The 23,610-nt window shown below is 36.1% G+C and overlaps 1 protein-coding gene across 2 annotated transcripts in view; it reads right to left on the bottom strand.

Moving 5' to 3' along the window:
• The window catches only part of ANOS1 (anosmin 1), a 128,173-nt gene that overhangs the window by 28,008 nt on the left and 76,555 nt on the right, over nucleotides 1-23,610 (bottom strand). For both annotated transcript variants that reach the window (XM_064407744.1, XM_064407745.1), the window contains 4 exons: nucleotides 22,958-23,142; nucleotides 15,899-16,028; nucleotides 6,366-6,568; nucleotides 3,716-3,863 (listed from right to left, as the gene is read on the bottom strand). In XM_064407744.1, coding sequence (XP_064263814.1) covers nucleotides 3,716-3,863; nucleotides 6,366-6,568; nucleotides 15,899-16,028; nucleotides 22,958-23,142 — 666 coding nt within the window. The remainder of the gene's footprint in view (nucleotides 1-3,715; nucleotides 3,864-6,365; nucleotides 6,569-15,898; nucleotides 16,029-22,957; nucleotides 23,143-23,610) is intronic.

Raw genomic sequence — 23,610 nt, 5'->3', positions numbered from 1 at the left:
CCCTTTGCTGAATCTGATATGATTTTTCATTTTGTTTGTTTGTTTTAAATCAAACTACCAAACTCAACTAAATTCTTTCTTAAGGTAACCATAAAGTTACTACTACCCAAATGAAAATGAAAACGTTATAGAGAGAAGTACAAACTAAAATCTAGTAGGTATTCCTCAATTTAAATTATTTTAATTTTATTAAATCTCTGCTTTGCTATTCTCTGTCTGCTCTACTTCCACAAAAACCAGGACACCAATTTAGAATATTTCTATATAAAGATCAAGCAAGAATCTTGCTACATTTCCCAGAAGTGAAGCACACAAATATAGTGAGGCAATGCCTTTCTGAGTGTGGGGAAATGTAATGCCAGAGGGCTGAGGTCAAAGCTCACAGAAGTGTGTAGGACTAAATTACTTCAGAGGGGTATGGGCTATCTCTATTCTGACAATAGGACAAGGCACCCAAAAACCAGAGCGTAATTCCACACAGAGCAGAGTATCTGACAGTGGGACTTCAGCAAAATTGGCAGGTTGCTTCCGGAATTATTTCCCAAAGTCCGTGAAGTCCCAAATACAGACAAGCCAAAGATGTCATGTCCTAGATAGTATTTCAGGCAATTTTTTTTGTTTCTTTTTCACATTTCTCCATCTGCTTGAGTATTCTCAAAATTACATCAAGCAGGACTGGCTCTGTACCTAACTAGCCTTAGTGAGATATAGAAGATGAATTTGCATCTCCTGCAAGAGTAGTTTTTACTGGCTCATCTATGCAAAATATAATCTAGCCATTAAAAAAAAAGTCCAAAAAGGCCTAAATACACCCCTCAGTAGAGTGCTCTATCAATTAAAGTGAGTGATATTAGAGGTTTAAGTTCAAAGAATCTTGACTCCTTTACCTCATGGCTTTAAGAGAGGAGATGCTCAATTTTTTCTATAAACTTATTACTGAAATACTCTAAAACAAATATGTGTTTTAGTTGATACAGGCACTGATTTGCAGTTAAAAAGAAAAAAAACTCATTAAATAAATGATCATACTTTGAACAGTCAAAGTTTTTGAAGCATACGAGATGAAAAAGATACTGTTCTCAATAGTTTTACCCTAGTTTAAAATACAATACAACAATTAAAGAACCTTTTAGTACAAAAAGGTCACCCCAGTAAAGCAAAATAAAGCACAAGGCATTAGAAAGTCTGTACTAATTACACATAAGTAGGTAGCAGATTTTCACAAAAACTATTGATGGTCTGTTTTCTGAAGCAAAACAACCACGGAGAGGGCAGGGTATCCAAGCAAAATTGTGGAAGGAATTTAAATCTAGTTGTGACAACAAAAGGAAAGAGGTGCCATTGCAGTGGACAGAAAATGATGAAGCAGTGGAGTCATATGTGAGGTAAATAAACTCCATTTGGTGGGGGATTTATAAGTAATAACTCAGATGTGACCTGCATCAGATTCTGAAAAACACAGTGTTTTGAAGAGCGGAAACTGAAGCAAAGATTTTCTCCCAACATAAACCCAAGGGTAATATAGACCAAGAGAGTCAGAACATTAGTGAGGCCACAGAGAGCTAATATAGCCCTACCAGTGAAAGGATTTCTCACAGTAAATATGAAACAGTACAAAAAATTACATGCTCATATCTCAATTACTCACCTTCAGTTTAGAAGGCTTTTGTTGAATGGAAAGTCTTTATTTACTATCATATTTAAAAACTATGATGGTCTGACCTAATGTTAGGAATACCAATAAAGCATGACAAAGGTCAGTTGATTAATTATCCCTGCTTACATGTTGGAAACATTTATAAAGCTATACTAATAATAAAATGAGACAAAGAACTTAAAAAGCTTGCCCATTTTCTCTTTGGCTAATTGTATACAATGGCATCGAGAACTTTCTCTCACTTAGCAGGACTAAAACCCCAGCATCAGGATTCTTTGATTATCATAAACTCAGCTCTGAGTTGAGTTCTTCCTTAAACCTGTGACGTTGTGGTGATATGACAGTCAAAATGATTGGACTGAAAACTAAAAACCTTAAAGTTTAGCACCAAGAGACAGAACTTCACAGAAATTTTATCAAAATGAGTAGGGAATTGGGTAGGGGGATGGTGCGGAAAAGAATTTTTATTTGTTTATCTAGTGAACTTTGCAGGAGAGGAAGAGAAGAAAAAAAAAGAAGCAAACGCCACAAATAATTCTTAGGAAAAAAATCAGCAAAATTGAAATGTCTCAAACACCAGTGATATGCTTCTAGCAGAGCTCAGTGGCTCAGTGTATGCAATTAAACACCCAGTTCCCACAGTTATTTTTTCCTCTATTACATCTCCTGTGTACATATAGAAAAAGGAGAAAATGTAATAACTGCAAGAAGATTTTGACATCATGCACAGTCCTGCAAACTAAGCTCCTTTTCTAGGGGATGAAAAAAAGCACAGGTACAATCTAGAAGAGCCAATAAGGAAAATGCAGAACTCTTATATTCACTTACATTGGGCTTCACTGAGGATTTAGCTCAAATTTTCCTAATATACATTCCAGCTGATATTCTGGTATGTATTTGAAGCAAAGACTCAGTGCATGGAAGAGATGAAAACTTGACCTTCTGCTGTCTCTTAAAATGGCCCAAAAGAGTAGTAAAGATTAGTTTAATAAGGGAAAAAGATACTTCAGCTTATTTTTTATTCTTGGTGCATTAATAAGTGAAGCAACCATAGACAAGAAGGTCTATGTTAGCTAACAATCACATTACAATATTTTGTATATACCCAAACAGAATATGACAACAACAGCAGTTGATTAGTGAGGTTGAAAGTAATTACAGTTCTCTTATGAAAATGGTTACAAGTATAAATTGTGAGTGTACTTTAAAGAAAAAATGTAAATGAATACAAAATGAAATGGAGTCAGGGCAGAATAATTAAAATCATATTATTTAAGATATTATTTTCAGAATTCTGCTGCATTAGTTATCAGAGACCTATCAGCAACTGGGGCAGCAACTCCATATTGTACTGTAATTGTATAAATACATTTAAACAAGGCTAAAATAATGGTTTTCTGCCAGATTCAGATACAGTTTGCAATTATATTACTTAGCATGTGAGGTTCTAAATACCTTAACAACATATAACCTAACATCTGAACACCCTGAGATTTTAATTTGAATGTGGATCCTATGAGTGCAATATTTTGAAAATGCATGGTTGACAGATATGGAATGTTTTAGATTCCCTAAAAGAAGAGTCAATGTTTTACATATCAACTCATAGGAGACACAAGCTTTTATGTTCCAAGAATCTGACTTAATGGGCTACTAAAAATAGCCAGGATTTTGGAAAACATATAATGTTAATACTGTCTAGTTAAGACACACAAAAATGGTTTTATTCCATCAATTCAGAAACACAGTCAGTATCTATACCTGTATTGAATCTAAAATATGTTAACACCACAGTTATGCAAAGGCTTCCATTTTCTTTGCAACTTTTTATTTTAGGTGAGTACAGTCTAATTCAAAGAATTAGCCAAAAACTGTCACCAATTTTTAAATAAGAAATTTAACAAGAAAAGGTCACTCAGCTTGACCAGGAGATGATCATTGTGCTATGGAACAGCGCACTTAAAGAAAATTATTTTTTTACATTTAAGAAATCATTATATAAAACATTCAATTTCCAGATAAAAGAGAGAGAAAACATTCAGGTGTTTGAATACTCACTATTATTCCTGATGTCCTGAGTTGTGCTAAAATGGAGAGAAACCTTAGCACTTTTTAGGCGTATTTGACCCCAACGTGTTACTGCCTGCAGCTCTACATTGTAGTTGCTGTTGGGTTGGAGCCCCTCCAGGACCACATAATTTTGGGCCTATAATAGAATAAATATACAAAGCAGTTATAATATTGCTAAAACACATGCCTTTATTAAAAGCAGCCTTGTTATCTTAGGCACACTACTTTTTTGAAGTTAGAAAACTCATATATAAATTTCAGAGCAAAATTTCCTTTCTGCAAAAGATTTCTTTAATTGGACTCTGTTTTCCTGTGTCATTTTAAAAATACTAACCTACTTGATGTTTGCATAATTTTGGCAGTTTCTTGGCAATTCCAAGCCTATTGTTTAGGCAAAACCTAAGGGGTTTTCTTCTATATAACAAGGTTTTTCTCTTATGCCAAAATCATTTTAGCAAAAGGAATTTAAGCACTATATTCCACAATTTCTGTGTTAGTAAGGCAATTGAAAACTTTTTGGTAGAGACAGTCAGTCTGAAGATAGCTGAAGTCCAACATTTAATACATTTTTCAATACATTCTATTTGTTTCAACTTCTGAAAAAAAATAATTTAAAAAGCAAGCTCCAACCAAAAATACCCTCTAATTGGAAAGGACACTTTTACTGTGTAGAATGGAAAATAGAATAGAAAAAACACCATTTCCAATGTCACGGAAGTGTATAAAATGCAGAAACAACACATTAGATTTATCATTCTCCAGTCAAAAACATACATTAAGGCAAAGCACATGATATTGTAAAGAAGAGCACAGCCTTCTCAGTCTTATATTTTATTTTGCTAGATTTAATTATAAAAATATCCTTCTAGTCCATATGCCAGGTGGAAGATATTACTCCATGTTTTCATATAGAATTTCTTGTGCCTTTCAAGTTTGACAGTCCACATAGAATAAAAAAAGTACCATGTACCAAGGTAACCACCCCATATTTAACACTTGGGATGATAAAAGGGGATTGCCAAAAAGTATTTAGTATTAATTATCTTTACTTCTTTAGTGCTGATATCTTGACTATTACTTTTGATTAACAGTGTCAGTACTATAGTCAAACTAATTCAATATCTACCTGGAATGAATTAATCTGGAAATCAGTACAAAATTATTTGGGTTGGGTTTTATCTAAAGGTAAAAACTGGACAAAATTAATCTTCAGTGATCTGTAACAATTAAGATTTTTCCACCTTTCCTTTTTTTTTTGTTTTTTAAATGTTTGTGCATTTGACATTCTTTAGCCTGGGAGTTGCTACAATATTCAAATGACCATTGATTAGAAATAGCATCTGGAGTGCCCTGAATCCCACTGGCAATGCTGTGCAGTTTCACGACATGCTGCAGAAGAAAAAGTACAAGTCAGGAGTAATATGAAAGATATTGTAAGAACCTGCCTTTTCTATAAAATACTCCTTGTATTTCCCTATACTCAAGGTCAAAACTCCATCTGAATTATTCTAATGTTCTAATGAACCTGTTTTAGTATTATTTGTATGTAGGAAATACCCTATAGAAAGGTATTAAAGACCCAGCCCAATTTTAAAATTCTGTGGGTTTCTGATATACTGTCCAGCTCACAGAGAAAAAACTCTCTGTTACCTTCAGGCTGAAGCCTCTTTCCTGAAGGTCTTTACTCAATGTAAGGTTTCTTGAGGAACACAAACTTTTCTATGTAGCACAGTCCAACCCTACTCCTATCTTACCACAACTATTTTTTTAAAGGACAATAAAGAACTAACCTTTCATTTTGTGCAAATTGACTTGCATGATTTCATCACACAGCCTTCACTGCCTTTATTTCTGTCAGGGTTTGATGACTGAGGGACAGAGGGGGAATTGTGTCCCTCTGAGTGTCATTCATCACAGTGCAATGGGCAGCAGGAGCCAAAACACAATGTTAACATAGACATGGGACCAAATTCTCACTATCAAAAGCACTGACAATCAAGTTCTGTCTAACTGATTTCTGTTATTTCTATCTAATTATTTCTATTAATTTATTTAAAATAACATGCAACATGCTTAAGGATATCATAACAAAAAGCTTTCCAGTAAAGCAATATTTAACACATTACTCAAGAAACTCAAAGCAACTTGCTGCTAAGGAAATATTGCCAGATCTTTGGCACAGCAGTTTATTTAAAGAGTTTTGTGTATGTTTTTCCCTCGGACCTATACTGACTATTTAATGATTTCTCCATGACTGTGTCACAAGTTTTACTTGCATAGTGAAAGAAGAATGTGACAGACAATGTCAGGATTTTTAAATAAAATAAACACTTGAAGAAGCACTAATTGAATAAGCCTAAACTTAGAGGGCTAAAAACATTTAACTTTTCATTCATCTTTCCTGAAAAATCTTATAATATTTACCTGTATTCTAAGGCAGAAGTTTACTTCACTCCCTGAGTTCAGTTGAGAGTGAAATTGAGAGATCAAAATTTTCTATGGGCTTCATGATACTAAAAATTAGGACCACTATTTTACCAATTAAATCATTGGAACTTATCACATATTTTATACTTACACTCTATTTTGTGTAAAAATAAACCGTATTTCTGTCCCAGTTAACTGATTTCTTTCTTACCCCCTCGGTAATCTTCCTTCTCTTTTTTTTTGCTGGAATTACATATTTGCTGTATGTCCAGCTCCAGAAGACTTTGTAGTGGTGTACTGGGATATCAGGCTCTTCTGGAAGATCCCAAGTAATCATTGCATTTACACTCCCATCATTGTTTGCACTGATATTGGCAATCCTGATATTAGATGGAGCTGGTGGAGCAGATGGATCTGGAATTTAGAAAAAAAAATGAAAATATTATACGGGAAAAATTATGTTCATGAAAGTAAAGATTATCTTCACCTCATGTATTTATGAGACATTCATGAGCCAGCTCTACACTCTAAATACACTGAGGAAAATCCAGGCAAAGACATCCTGTAACTGAGATGGTTTCTTGTAAATTCTAGAAATTCAAACTCTACTGAAATAAAAGTTATGGGTTAGCATCTAGTTCGTCATTATTCTGAGTTGTTGATAGTTCACAACCATGATGAAGCTTTATCAAAATGTACCAGACTATCAGTTTTCCTTCTGTCACTCACTTTAAATACACAGTGAGTGTAAAACATTCAGGTTCTACAAGTGGCCTTGTAGAGTCACCACAGAACTGTATGGGTGAAACACTGAATATTTTTTTATTGCCAGATAATTCTCAGATGATAAAAGTATTTTTTGACATATTGAATCTTTCTTCAAAATTCTAATATTGATATCTACCACCATGGGACATAAACACTTTCTTAGACTAAATGTAATTAAAGCATAATGATATATTACACTGTGGTGAAATCTATAGAGGTTTTTTTTAGAATGTCAAAAAGCAATTAGCTACCCCTTTGATTTATTTCACTATTCTGGTTCAATCCCTGGTCAATATCAACTGAGATAGTATTCCTTCAGTTGTCTTTGTGCTGACTCTAGAGTCAAGGACACACAACAGTCAGAGTTTGAATACAATTAAATACCAAATCTTTTCCAATATTAAATTTAAAGTCCTCCTTGTGGATTCACTGTATAATATCCTGGTCCCAAGTAATGTGAATCAATGAAGATTTTACAACAAAGCTTCTGAAAGTCCAGTTTGATGTTTACCAACTCCTATTTTTTAATTAGAATTTAAATTTCTACCCTTTTAAAAATGCCTCCGTCAGCCAAAATTGATGACAAAATACAAGGAAACTGCAAAAACAAAATTTACATAGACGTAAGCAGTGAGACTAAGAAAAATTAGAAGCATATCAGAAGAGTAAAAGAAATTCATAGCAATTAAAACAATTATGAATGTACAGCCATATGAGCCATCACTTATTTGCCAGAAATAAAACTGGAGGTGTGAGAAGGGGACATAATTCATTCATTTACTGTATGGTTCACCTGTATTATTTTAAATTGGTAAATGAGCTGTTAAATAAACAGTCCAGGCATACTTAATTAACCAGATAATCCCTATGAAAAATGGTCTCACTGAAAAATTCCATCATTTAGTTTATAAAAAAGACACATTCAGAATTAATAAAGACAGAACTTCCCTTTTAAAGATCAGCAGATGTGAAAAAATTACTTATTCCTGTTATTAAACAGGACTCTTGCTGAAATAACAATGCATACTCCTGTTTCCTCACACATTCCATTTTAGTTAAATAGTAATGGATGTCCCTGTTTTCCTCACACACACAATTCAGCCTAGCTTTTGGCCATAAAAGTTACAAAGCATACTTAAGAATTCTGGAAATTTAACATAATTTCCAAATAGTAATAATGCCTCACTTCTCACTTGTTTTTTTTTTTTTTTAATCCACCAGCAAGTCAGTTGTGTTTATTTTTTCTGGCTTTGGAGAAGCACTGCTATTACACTCATTTCCTTACCTGTGAAGTTGCCAACCACTCCATCTTAAAGTATACTAAACTATTTATTCCAGAATTAAATAAAAATTTAGCTAAATAGTTTGTACTATTCTCTCACACAATTTTTCATTTACTTCTATTATTTAAAAGATAGGTATAAAATGTAATTTAGGTAAACTAAATATAAACAGAATCATGGTTCACATATATGACATTTATTAAGCATTCATCTCCACTGATTTAAAATGTTAGGGGCTTTTATATGTTATATGACATTATATTAGGGATATAAAACTTTTATAACCTGAAGTGCAACATGATCATATTACTGTAGGTGAATTATTCAGGTTATCTCCCAGAAGGGCTATGCATCATGTATTATGTATACAAAACATACGGGATAAAATAAAAGTGTTTCAGAGAATATATCTTCCTAAATGGTCAGATATAAGCAAAAATAATTCAACTTATAAAACATGTTTGTCCTCATTCTGCATCTACAAGAGATAGAGAGTCATTTTAAAAAAGATTAAAAAGTTAAATGAAATAGGTCCTTTGGACAAAGTGTATTACTTGATTAAAAACATTTTGAAGTTCTCTTCACCAATTTTTTGTAGGTCTAAAAACTAATGATCAAATTTAGATTTTTTTTTTTAATTTTCAAATGTTTATATGTCCATTGCAGCAAAAGAAAGCAGTTAGAAAGAACTATGTGTGTACTGAAGCCAATAGATCATTTCTTCTAAATTCTACAGCACCAGCGTATCTGTACTTTTATAATTGCACAGTTTATTGAAAACATTATCAGTAGCATTTCTTCTGTGCTCACTACCCACAGACAAAATGCTGATCCACATTTGAAAGAAAATCTATGAATGGTTCTACTTTGCTGTGTGAGAATACAAACATTGCAAAAAAATCATTGGGTAATTACAGTTAAGGATAGAAAGAATGTCCTTTTAGAAGGAATATACATGTGAAATAATACAGCAATAGCAGATATTTTCCTGAGTGCCCTCTTTCTTCAAAGACTCTTCTGAAAGCGTCTCAAATGTCAACCATAAAGATGCCTTTGAACGAGAACAGTGGTGGTGGTAGAAGACAGAAAGGAGGAGATGTGCAGCTAACAGACATGAAAAGGTGAGACACTCAAAGTAACACATTTTCTAAGTGAGCTTTATTAAAACTAGTAGACAGATTAAGAAAATAATTAGCTATAAAGATATAAAATATCAAAAATAAACAAAAATTGTTACAGTTTTGCATTTATTCAAGTGGAAAAAAATCCTGTCTTTTTGTATGGATGCATCAGTAAAATATTTTGTGGATTTGGGGTGTATTACCTGAAATATTAAGACACTCAGTGAGCATTTTATATCAGATTAGGATCCATTCCATATTAAGTATTTCAATGCCACCATATAATTTATTCATCTATTTTTGATATATTTCTGTGACACTCATCACTATTACAACTGACAGAATGATCATTTTGCAAGTTAAGAACCCAAGAATATTAATTATTTCTTCATTTGAAAGAATTTAGTTTCACCTACAAAGCAGACAACTGAAAAGGAATTAGCAGGGTAAGATAATGTGATCTCTGTTAACAGGAAGAAAAACCAAACAACCAAAACCCCACATTCAAAGAAAATACTCAAAAAAAACCCCAACACCCCCCTAGGCCTCCCAAAAAAAACCCCAAAAAACCGGAAAAACAAAAAAATCTGTGACATGTTTATGAGCATGCTCCTCTACAATGAATGCCAGCCAGTTACCACATAACAGATTAGTTGGGTTTTTTTCTGCATTATTGAATGGAAAAGTCATGCTTCTACAAGGTGGTCTGTTATGCCTATGTCCATGTAGACATTAAAAGCACTATGCAACTCATGCTAAAATACTTCAAGGTCTAATAACTGGTACTGAATCATAAAGCTGAGTACATAAGGTGTTTGTTAACCTAACTATAGAGCTAAAGTGATGTTCTGCTGACTATAAAGCTAATAGCCATTCTACTGTTATTCTTCATATACCTGAGATCCCTTTGACTGACTACCCACATGTATAATTCAGATACACAGATGTAAAACTACTGGAATGGAAGCAGCTGCCAGTTTTTCATATGCAAAGTACCAATACTTTATATACATTATGTGAGTGTTAAATCAAATTCTTTGGTTTGCAGAAAGAGCAATGTTAATTGCAGCTTTTTCTTTGCAGCTTATACAACAATGCAAATAAATTACAAGTCATTCTATATATACTAGAATTTGGCACAGACAGCTGTCCTGAACTCCTAAAAAATTCTGGTCTCAGCAGCCTGACAAGTAAATCGCTTCTCACTGCTAGAAATGATAGCTTCATTAGGTCAAGGCTGAAGCTGCTGTTCCAGCACATGGGGTAAGTACTCCATTTGTCTGGATTGTGTTTGGCTTGAGTATACCCAAAGGACTTAAATTCCTGTCTTGCTGGCTACTCAGCCATCACAAGCAAAATTCTGTCTCCAGTCCCCAAAAGGGAGGGTTTCTTGCTGCAAATGAAGGAAAGAAAGAAAACACTCACATCATCACTATTTCAAAATGAACATCTTCCCACACTCATATTTGTGAACATAATAACAGTTTATATTTTCCAAAATTCTTTCAATCAATAGTGTTTGCAAATACCTTTGCAAAATCTTAAAAAACAGTATGGACTATCTATACACGTGAATCACATCATACACTGCTTCAGTGCATCCACTTTGTCTTTTAACATGGCAACTAGTGAAAACAGTAAATGATTTGGAATAGGTGTCAGAGAGGGGAATAATGGCATTGGAATCAGAATTCTCATTCTGAGCTGTAAAAGTGAGAGCAAGTGTGACAGTAATTTAAACTTTTTTTTTTTTTAATGGAGCATTTTTCCTGACTTAAAATAGATATCCCATTGCTATCTTTCCAAGACGAGACCTTCCAACTGTAAAGTCTGCTGAAGCTGCTCTACAGACAAGTTTCCAACCATTAAACGGTTCCATGGTGTAAGCAGGAGAACTGGCTCTGCCCAATGGAAATGGCACACATAAACCAGCTGTGCAACAGCATAAAAAAATCATTGGTCTCAAAGGAGCCACAGAAAGAATTTTATTGCCATGAGTGGGTGTCTGTTCTGGTTTTTCTGACACTCAGTAATGTATGCATGAAATCACATCCAGCCTGGTACTTATGTGCTGTGAAAACAATGTTGTCTGCTTCCTTTTGCTTGACAATCTATCCAGTGTATGCTGGCAATTGCCTTCATGGTGAAGATAAAAACCTTTAGCAGAGGTGGAAGGGTCAGATGCTTTGGGCTCCTTGTGTTGATCTTGTCCCTGGAAATGCCACAGTACCAACCTCCAGACCAGTGAGTTAATATATGACACAGAAATGCCCAACACTGAGTCCTAGAGTTAACTGAAGTCTCTGCTACTGAGAGTTCATTCTCATCACAAATTATAAAAAGCTAAAGAAAAAATAGCCTAAGAACTCTGAACCAAATGCAACAAATTAAAAATTGTGTTACTAGTGCCAAGCATTTTCTGACCAGTTAGGTTAAGCTATCCAGTGCCTACTTACTGAAAGAAAAACACAGGTAGTTTTCATCCAAGGAAACTAATTTATGGATTGTAGGAACAGTTCTCTCCTGCTTCCAGAAGAAAGGAAACAGCTTAGAGAGAGCCAGTCTAAATATGAATAGAATGATATTTGTATCTTTATGGATCAAAAATGTTCTGCAGGTATTCAGTTACCTTTATTTATTGCTGTTATTGGAAATTGTTGCCATTCAATTAAAGATAAAAGGAAAGCACACAAAATTAAAAAAAAAAAAAAAACTGAAAAGAGAAGTGGAAACCACTGCCAAAATCGCAGAAAATTTTGATCAATTTAGTTGACAGTATCATTGTAAAAGTCCACGTGCACAGTCCCAATTATATGAAAGAATTCGCTTTCTAGGAGCAATATTCACTTAATTTTCCAGCCACTCCACCACAGACTGATCTAGTCCAACCTGTGTTTCTTGTAATTTTGGAATCGCATTTTGGCAAAACAAAGCTTCACTTTATTCCCTGTGAAGGGTCACGTCAGACAAGTACATTCAAACCCTTTGTTTCCTTTACAAAAAATAAATAAACGGCATTAAAAAATGAGCTCTGTCTAAGCTTTGAATATTTCAAAAATTCTCAGCCGTGTCACTTTATTTGCTATTTACAAATTAATGCCAACAAATTAATGTTCACCCTAGATGAACACATGAGGCAGTGTAGAACAGCTAATAAACCTTCACCTCAAATCTTTATGGCATAAAAGCATCCAAAGCTGCAGTAGATCAGACCTCAAAACACAACTGGATGTAGACTGGCAAGTTGAAATGCTTGATGAAATATTCTTGTTTTCCTGGTTTTGTCTTTTTAATGACTGAGAAATTAAATTACTTTGGAAAATGAGGAGTTTTATTTAATGATAAATAAGTTAATGGAAATTACCTCAGAAGACCACATAATTTTGAATAAAGCAAAACTTTATTTTGCTGTGTCTACTTAGAGAGCATGTTTTTTTGCATTTTCAAAAAGACAAAACAGTATAAAACAGTATTGTGGTAACCAGACAAAAATTCTCTCTCTGAGTAATTACAGCACGTTTTTGACTATTTCCCTTAACATCTTAAAATATTTAGTGACAGAGACTTTGTGGTGCCATACTGTTTCCTAGATTCAGATTAAATATCATATTTGTCCCCCTTTAAAGGAAAAAAAAACCAAATCATTGTCTCTTCATTATTACTTATGAGCAATTGGTAAAAGTTCAGTATCTTGCGTGAGAAACTGTCTTAGGAATTACTGTCATCTTTCCTGATCAAAGGGTTTATTTTTGAAGAAACCTTCTGCTAAGTTTGACCACGATAATAATCTTCTCTTGGTCTTGGCACAACAGGGTGAAGTGAAACACTGATGTGAAATTCTGTCCACGCTTCACACAAACATAGCACAGAAAGCAGCAAATTTCCAAAGGTGATGTGCCAAAATCCACTTTTCTTTTCCAAACTGGAGGTTAAATGTGCCTGTAGGAGCTCAGCAGGGGCCAGTAGATGCTGGCACTCAACAAACTAGGCACATCTGAGCAGCAGTTTCTTGCCTCTCTACCAGGCAGGGGCTGTCATTTCCCACTGAGCTCCAAAGTAGCAATTAGGTGTTAGTGTGACTGTGTAACTGACTCTCTGCTTGGGGATAGGGAGGCTCTAAGACACCAACAGAAGCATCCCAGTATTGTTCCCAGCAGTCAGCACCTAGCAGCATCTTCATGTGAGTCACCTAGAGTGACCACACGTTTCATCTGCCAAACCTGACATCTTTATAACAGCCACTGGCAGTTCCACAGCCCCTGCAATGGCCAAGTGAGCTGCCAGCACAGGCTGATCTGGGCAATGAGGCTGATAGCTAACTGAACTCCCTGCTGTCTGTCAACTCACAATCCTCTGCCAAGGGCTGGAGTTCAGATTTGAAAACAATTCTTTTGAGAGTTACAGAAGCCTTTTGAAGAATGCTGGCTACATACTTGCTGCCATTATCAAAATTTTGTTTTATTAGGTAAGAGCATGCAGAGGTACTACTGACTGCCACTGCCCTTGTCACAAAGTCCTAAAAGTGCTCTCCATCTGCACTAGACAGCCATGAGCAGTTCTCAAGGAGAGCAAGTGCTTCAGGGGTAGCTGCAGAGACCACAAGAGGACTCTGGTATTCATGTAATGATTTCAAAACCACAAGTTCCTGAAACACAAATTACTGCCAGCTGGGAGACTATTCTGAAGAAACACCCCTACACCCTTATCCTGCTCTTACACTGTTACCCAGATACCCACCTCTGTCTGGGGTCAGATTCTGGGCTAAAGAAACCCTCAGGATGACTTACCATGGACATTCTTATACTCATTACCAAGGATGGTATTTTGAGCATGGCTAGCACACTCAGTAGGGGGCCAATTTTTTTGAAAGTAATACAAATCCTGCCTGAAAATGTCATGTTCAAGCCAAAACCTCAGTGCTACCATGACATACCTTTCTGTATTTGCAGTAACAGTGGTTTCAAACAGAATAGTTGGAAAATATTTACAAATTCAATAAAACAACTGTCAATTATCTCAATTTAAAAGAAAGTTGGTGCCAGATTCATCAACAAACTGCTGTATCTGCTGAAGTGCTGCTCAAGAAATATAGAGAAAGGTACTGCTGCTGAAGAGTTCTTACAGTAAACTCAACACAGATTGAAGGAATTATTATTGTAGGAATTGTAGGAATTATTAATGTATTATTTTATGTTTCTGAAATTGTATGCTACTTAAATATCATAGGTCTTAAAATAATACTTCTTCTATGCATGAAAAGGTTTGTGGTCACAGAAGTAACAGGACAACTATGCCAGCCAACCTTCCTACCACAAATACAGCTAGGGCACCAAAAAAATTATTAAGGCTAACATATAGTTATTCAGTAAGAGGTTAAACCTTCCATACCAGCAAAAGTATTTGCATGCCTCTGTAAATGCACCTCCACAAAGATTTTTTTCTAGGACTGAATATGGCCAAACAGTAAGCTAAAAGCCAGCACAGGAACCCAAAGATGGCAACTGCTTGTACTGCAAGATAATTCAGTCTGCATAAGAGGAGGAAATACATTCCTCAAAGTATGCATATAAAGATTATGTCACTACTAAAATAACAACAAGTCTTCCTATTAGAAACTGCTTCTATTAGTAGAGTGAAGAGTGCTGGATCTCATTCTTTGGCACTAAAGTCAACTAGTGTGGTTCTGGATATGCCCACATTATTGATTCCCTTTAAGAGAGGATGACCACATCCAGATCATCTGTCTATTGGGAATAGTTTCTGGCCTGTGCTAACCCCTATACTATGCCTAAGAGTCATCTGGGAAAATTCTTCTTCATGCTGCTCAAAAGGACACTAGGGAGAATGCTAGGAACTTCACAGGATGGGAGAACTTTTTCTATCTCCTGCATCCCCCATGTACCATTTACTGGTACAAAAATAATTTTCAAAGTTATTTCACTACCCAAACAGTTGCAAAACCAGAACTATCAACAAAAATTCCTACAATACTTTGTGGATCATCAGGCATGCCTTTGTAATGAACAGAAACATACTGCTTTGCATTTATGCTCTTTTTTATTCCTAAGCACTTACAATTAGTGCTAGCAAGAGGAAATTACATTAAGAGGGTCCAAAGTTCCAACAAAACAATGCTGCTACAGTTATTTAGATACAGGCAACAAAATATACCAATACTCTACTAAATATATGACAATAACATATTTCTCATAACTTAAAAAAAAGAGATAAACCTATTGCATTAACACACTGAAACTCAAGATCTTTTGTATTTCGTGATCAGGGTCATGTAGTTTGATACCAATCATGTGGAAAAAGTTTCAAAGGAGTTTTATTTATGGAGACCCTTACTGATAAAAGAATAATGACACTTCAACTTCTGTTTGCTGACTTCAAACAAACCTCACACCATTTCTAATGTCAGTGGCAAAACTACTCAAAAACCCACCTGCTCAAAACCTTCTGCCACAAAAGCAGGCAGACCAGGCTGGACTCCAGGTGGGAGTGAGAGGAAGGTGAGTACCAGACAGTGAGAGGAAGGTGAGTAGCAGGCAGCACGAGGGAACACTCACCTCTGGAGGAGCGGAAGTGCTTGCTGGGTGCTGTGAAGCCCCTCGTCCCGTGCACGTTCACAGCGGCCACGCGGAACTGGTACCACCTGCTCGCGCGGATGTCCGGCAGCCGAACACGCTCGTCCGTGGTCTGGTGGGGAAAATGTCACACTTACACTGGTTGTTCTGGCGTGGTTACCTGTCATCTGCTGAGCAACACCTGTCAGTCTGGCTGAGCACACACCAGCATCACAGGCTGCATGCAACCACCTCACCTGACTGCAGCCATCACTCTGCACTGCAGAGCATTTACAGCTGTGAACAAAATGATAAAAGCATCCAGTTTTACAGTGCATTGCAGGTCTCTTCTGGAAAAAATAGCCTTTAGAAAATAGGTGAAGTGCTGTTGAATTCACACAATTAATTTTGCAGTTATCACAACCTTCACCAGTGTTTAGGGTCTCACTGTTCAGGTGATATTTCAGAGAACTTGTAGCCCCAGGTGAGAGGACTGATTTCCTCAATTTTCAATTCTCAGAGAATTAGGGGACCAAAATAGCTTAATGAAATCCAGTGCTGTGAGAAGCCACTTTTTCTAGTTCATAGGAAACACAAAACTCTCAGATAATGAATGTAAGCCTTCTTCGCATCTTTTGCACTTTGGTCAAAAAGACACTTACAGCCTTAACTCTTCCCTGAAGACTTTTCTCAGGTCATAGGAGCTGACCTTTTCTCCAACAACACCTATTGAGACTGCCAGTGTCATGAGTTCAATTTCCAAATCCTGAGGGGAAAACCACTGAAATATGGATAAGCATAGATACACTCTGAATCCTTTCAGTAGGAAATGCTTTACAAATTCTTATTCTGAGTCCTGTTTTCTTCAATTTTTTTTACCCCATTAAAATTTTGAAGAGCTATCATTTGCATTCTTTCTTTTTTTTTGCCTAAGGTACAAACACCAGAACTGAACACAGCATCCTGGTAACCACTGAATCACTTCCAGCTACAGATGTGGCATTTTTGTAGAATTTATCAAAAACACATCCACTTGGAAATTTTTACAATTGTCTCTCAATTATCCAGTTTTCAATTTACTTTAATGTCATGTTTACTACATTTTGACTTAATTCTTTAATCAAAGTAACACACAAACCTGAACCAGATGTCATATATATGACTAAATATATTACACAATCATCACTGATTACCATTACTGACCAAACATGCAAGCTTATTAAAAATGTAGTTACATCAATTTATTTTACAAGCTCTGTTTTATACAACTTCAAGAAGCCACCTTCCCTTTATAGGATTCAACATTACTCGTAATGATACTAAGTAGCTCCCAGAAAAAGACACAACCTAATGTCTGCCTTTTGCTCCCTTCCAAATCTGTATAAGAAACCAGAAGCTGCTGACATAACTCAGATACCAGAAACTGAGGAATTTGCTTCAGCTCTTCAGCAATGGCCTTTTAGAGCCCTGATAAATAGAATTTGTAGGCGTTATCCTCCAATTAGTCTCTTCATTTGGTGACAGACAAAATTTAGGGAAACAAAGATCTCATTTGTGTGTGCATGCAAGGAAAGGAGACCCTTTCTAAAACCATATTATTGACTGCTCTCAGACTGCTAAGTGTTGTAGACTCTGAGCCCATCATATATTGTTGCTACTCAGAGTCCCTCTCCATTCAGTCCCCTCTCTTCTCAACTTAAGCAGAAGTAACAGTCCTGACACTCCCCCTCATCTCCTTCCTTTTTTTAAATGTTATGTTACTTGTAGAGTGAATTATCCAAGGTTTGCCCCAGGGAAGAAAGAGCCTACCTGAACCAACTTTTGTGATTATTTTTATTTCATGGAGCATTCAAATGTCTTATTTTTTTCCAACAGCTCCCCTATTGCTGCAACCGAAAACAGGTTCAGGACCAATTTTTAATCATAAATAACTAGTTACAGTATTCTGGGCTTTTAAGATATATTTGCTGAACTTTGTTACAAGGCAAGCATAATCTGAATAAACTTAATCCCAAATTCCTCAAAGGAGTGTTATTTGTCACTGGCATCAGCTCATATTCTGTTGATTAAAAGGAAGTATTTCAGTTGTGTCAGTTTCCCGTGGCAACCATGAAATAATGTAAAATCAAATAAACTGTCAATCCACAATGCCAAAATTATTTTAACTTATGAACATGCCTTGGGCTTATTACTTTCATAATTCATTTTGTTGGCCAAGCTCCTGCTAAGCTCAATGGCATGCAGGAGGTCTGCCTCCAACTACCATGATATAAACCCCTTTGGCACCTCTAAGTATCTTTTACATAGAATTAATAAATTTCTAGAAATAACTAAGTGCTGCAGAGCTATCTTACACTACCTTAACACTATATCTATTTTTTGTCTGTTTAATTTCTTTCGTTTAGTTAGTTCTCACTACTCAAGTATGTTTGGAGCTGTGATCATAATATTCAGAATCCTTTCAATATCTTTCACATTAATTTAAACCCACAAAAAGCTATGCTGAGTGGTACCAAATAACTAATGGTTAAATTTCATCACACACCTAAAATTCTGTCTGAATATGAAAGAAAAAACCACTCAAATCATTACAGAATCATAATTACCATTTATTTGGCATTGTTTACTTATTAGATGAATGTTTGGAAGGTAGCTTCAAATCCTAATAAGTGTTTTATTTGGAATAAAATAATAAATTAGTCCTCAGACAAAATAACTGGCCAACATGTCCACCTTCAGTATCATGCAAATTTCAATGAAGACAAGGGAAAATTCCTATTAATTACATTAGGGCACAACTTCACATAAGAGAAGCAAGTTACCTTAATGACATAGGCTGGACAATACACAGAATACCTTGACATTACTTCTCAAGAGGTCATTTTAGGTCCAAGTGACAATAGACCACCTCCAGTGGCTGGAAAGCAGAAAGAGGTTGGGCTTTCTGTGAGAATTTGGCTGAGACTTGCCCAGAGCTGCTCCATTTAGGAAGCACTGACAATTCTACTCCTCTTTCAGCAGCCCTGAACTGTTTAAATCCTGAGCCCTTTCCTGTAAGTAGTCTCCTCATCTCGAAAGGGGATTATCTTTCACTGTCTTCAACATGGCTACAGAAATCTCCCTCTGCTGCTCCTACAACTGACTAATGATCAAGAGCATTCCAGAGCATGGATGACCTATCCATGGATGACCTAGCTTCAATTCCATCCTTCATATGAGAGGCAAGGGGAAGATTTTCCCTAGCACCCTGGATGTTGCATGCTATTTAGAACTATAACATGTTATATATTTACATGCAAAACTGTTCCTTGGAGAAAGAAAGGCTGAAAGTTAGAATTTCTTGTAAGGGAAAGGTGGGATTTACTATGACTGGGAGGGAGAAAAAAAGAGAATATCTGACCCAGCAGCATAGCAGTTTGACCATTCAGGTGGGATTCTTGTGTCAACACTCCAAACAGTGTATATATGTTATGTATATATGTTAAAAATTGGAGCAAAGAACTCTTCCCAGCAAAGACTTGTACAGAGGACTCTGTCCAAGGATTACAGTAATGGACTGTTTTCACTGTGCTCATTCCCTATTTTTCCCCACTATAAATCCTGGACTCCTCTCTGTACCACAAAGGTGTAATAGAAACAGGAGAGTACAGCCTTACCCTGCTGAGTTCACAGCTCTACACCTTTGGAATACACAGTGATAACAGAATTTGCATTTCAAAAAGTGAAGGAAAACCTTCCAGGGTATCAGAAAAGCTAAGTTTATGTTTCCTCTGAAAGAAAAGAAATTCTGTGTGCTGTATCCACTACTCTATCAAAGGACAGCAGACCTGCCCTATTTAATGTGAATGCAATCCCATACAAGGTGGACACTCTCTAAAACTGCTCATCAAAGCAAGCCTACCTGGGAAATGGAGAAAGAAACCTGCAGTGCACAGGACTGGTGGTTAGTTCCAGCAAGTATTTCTCACTGTCATGAGCTGAGAGCTTCCTTGTGATCCTTAGAACCAGAACTTATAGGTGTTTCAGAAGCTTTATTTTTGAAACAGATTAGCTGTCCATGGTTTAGACCATTGCAAGGTGAAGCACTAAGATCTGTCACAATCAAGCTATCAGTAAACACTGTCCCTTATTTGTTTTAGTTTAGACTAGACTAATAAATGTACTTCATCACTGTCTGCCCATATGTGTGTATATATATATATATATATATATATATACACATATACACATATATATGTGTGCGTGTCTGTGTGCACATATGACATCAATTCACACAACACAGACATGTTCTGTCTGAAAATAACTGGTCTGGCATATTTTAATCAGCTTTATTATATTATAGTAATATGGTTAAATAGCTGAATTTCCAATGTAAACAGTAATGCTACTATATTTAGAGAGAATTAGTATCAAATGGTACTAATTCTGTTCTGTGTACTAATGCTAAGTCTGTTCACAAGACATGCAGTATTTCCATAGGATAATGCAGCAGGTCCCGCTCAGCTGGCTAAATCTTAAGTTACAGTACTGTAGGAAACTTCACATAACACTTAGGACACTATACATCACAGCCACCTTGGCCAACTAGCATCTTAGTTACCACAGTTCTTATATTAACCAATGGAAATTAGTCAAATGGTTAATCATATCAAGTATTCCCCAAAATACACAGTAAAAAAACTACATTAAAATCCCTTCCTCCAGAAGTGAAAAATAACTAAAATTGTTTTCCATGTGTTTACTTTCCTTACATAATTGCAGAGCAAAATAGTATACTAATAGATTGAGCTTCTTCCTTAAAAAGAAAACATAAAGATGACACAACAAACATGGCACAATAATAAATAAACTTTTTCAAAGTTATTGTTTCAATATAAAGTAAAAATTTGTGCCAAACATGAGAAATTACTTGCAAATTAGCTCCTCTAAGGGCAATAACATACAGCAAGTTTTGGGGTTTTTTTTAATTTAAACCTCTTAAAATTATTGAAAATTATAACCCCATTTTTTCTTGGACAGACAAAAAAATTAGATTACTAACTCTGATGAAATATTATGAAATTTCTTATAAGAAGATGCAAACAATAACTTTGTTTATGCTATATATGGGTATAAGCACAGAGAAATTCAGATCCTCACTCACAGCTTTTTTGATCTTTGATTACTCTTTACACGGTCTCTACCTTCAGCAGCAGAGCAAAGCATAAGCCAGAATCATCTCCCCTGGACTGAGATGCTCTAGAAATTCTCAGCTAAATGGCTGAGCTGAGCTTTTCTCAGCCTTTGCCTATAATTAAGGGCTCATACCTCAATGTTTTGGAACCACACAAGAAAAAAAATCTCAGTTACACAGACAAGGAAAGCGTGGAGGTTGTGCACACAATCACTGTAGTCAAACTGGATATCCATCCTTGCTCCTGATATTGCAAAATAAATTCTATCACATTCAGACAAACAAATCTGATTGCCTGGTGGGATTTCTAAAACTACAAACAACACGGAGGTACACTACTCTATAAAGACACAAATTCTGATTACTGGCACCCCTCAAGGGTGCCCAGCCTGCATGTCCCATAAGGTATACACAGTTCACAAAGCCAGTCAGGCTCCTGAAGTGGCTTGAAGTGACATTCCCAGTGGGGCCCACCAAACAATCAAACTCATGTCTCCTGTGATGCAGAAGGGATGGTGAAGTTGTCAGAAAGATGTCACTCAGAGGAGGCTTCTCCCGCCACAGTGATTAACTCAGCCCCTTCTGCCTGCATTCACCAGACCCCAGGAAAGGCAGCTGTCAGGCTTCTTTTTGCTCTAGCACATGAAGATGTTTCTGAAACACTCTCCTGCAGACCCACTGCAAGGCAGGGGTTCATGTATGTTCAGCTACCATGGTGCATCTATAGTGCATGTTCCCAGCAATGTGCATGAGGTCTGTTCCTGGGATGTGAAATAGCAGAGCACTGTGCTCCCTTTGCAGCCTGGATTCACCAGCCACAACAGCTGAGCTTCTACAGTCTATCACATACACATGGTTCAGTAATAGTGAGGAGTAATTCAGATCTGGCACATTTTTTGATGCTTGGTATTTTCCTTGTAACAAAGGCAGGAGGTTGTTTCCTGGAATGGAGAATGCAAGTTCAAGACCTGCACCTCAGCTGAGAGATCATAAACCACTGTGACTTGATCAGTTTTGCACATGCTCTCATGGGCTTGCACAAGCAAGGTTTCCTGCCAGGGTCTGCTGCAGGGGCTTTTTCTGAGCAAGCCTACAACATAGTGACAGCTCCCTCTAGCACCATGCTGAAGCTAAGAAATTCACTACTGAGCCCTCAGTCTCACAAGCTTCATGTTTTTGTAAGATAACATTTTCCAACACAATCTGAATTGAGAATGAACACAAATTGTCACAGAATTTAAATCCCTTACCCTATTTTGTGGATGGTTCTACTTATTCTCTCTTTCCCTTTTTTTTTCCTAGCTATAATGATATTTTGCAGATCTTTTCAAAATCAGCATTTTATTTTTCTTGTCAGCAGGGATAAGGGTGAAGCAGTAAGATAAACGATTGGAACTCTGCCATCCAGGTGGACTGTCAGCATGGTAAAAAACAGATTGAAACTGGGAAGGAACTAAGTGAAAATTTATGCTCTGTTGGCTGCTTCTCATTAAGAAACATTTGCTCATGAATCTTACATTTTCAGTCTGGATTGCTCTGAGTGATAAGAGCATGACATCATAGACTTTTCTGAATTGGGAGGATCACACCTGAGAAAAACAACTTTACAAAGAATAAAGGGTTTAGTATGTTTTTCACTCTATTTTCTTTTTGTTTTGCTTTTTATTTTTCTGGTTTTTCTGGGTTTTTTTGAAGATAAATAGCCTTTTCACCAGCTGGATTTTTTAACTTTTGGCAAGAATCAAGCCATGCCTTGGACATTGTGCAATGAGTCCTACTAAAGTCAGTAATTTATGCTTCCTTGGATAGATTTTGGTCTCTAATTTTACATTTTTCAAGAGATTTGTGATATTCTGAGACTGGATCCATACTGCTTACAAAGAACTGACCTGTGCCACAGTTTGCCAGTTCGTAGCATCATCCTCACTTGGATGGATCCCTTGATTCCACCTCCTCTGAACAACATAGATCACAGGCTCAATGGAAATATTGAATTTTGAAGACCACTTCACCTCCAGGTCTCCAGACTGATGTTCTATGAATTTTAATTCTTTCCGGGGTTTCAGTGGAACACCTGTAATAGGAACGCACAGATAAAAATATATGAGTAATTTACAAGATATGCTTAAGCCATTTGTAGATTAAGCTGTATAAAAAATAATTGAAAAAAAAAACTGTCAGAGAAAATACCAAAAAGGGAGGAATGATAAGCATGGAAGTTTCAGAACTGTTCCTAGCTAACCCATCTCTGTTAACATTAAAATTTGTTTTTAAAAAAATCTTCAAAATTATTTTTTTATTTCATTAAAAAACTGAAGGACGTAAAACTTGTAAGCTAAAACTTACTTTACAGAGATCATTTGCCCAATATAAACTGGGAGAAAGATCCCTTTGATCCCAAGCAGAATCAGCTATACCTGTTGTTCAGTTTTTCACCCAATTTATCCTTAAACACATCTAGTAAGAAAATATCCATAGCATTACATAGTAGTTTATTTCACTACTTCTCCATCCTTTCTGCAAGAAAGCTTTCTCACTGCCT

Source organism: Passer domesticus, chromosome 2 (genome assembly GCF_036417665.1).
Source record: "Passer domesticus isolate bPasDom1 chromosome 2, bPasDom1.hap1, whole genome shotgun sequence".
NCBI lineage: Eukaryota > Metazoa > Chordata > Aves > Passeriformes > Passeridae > Passer > Passer domesticus.
This window is presented reverse-complemented; position numbering and strand designations above follow the sequence as displayed.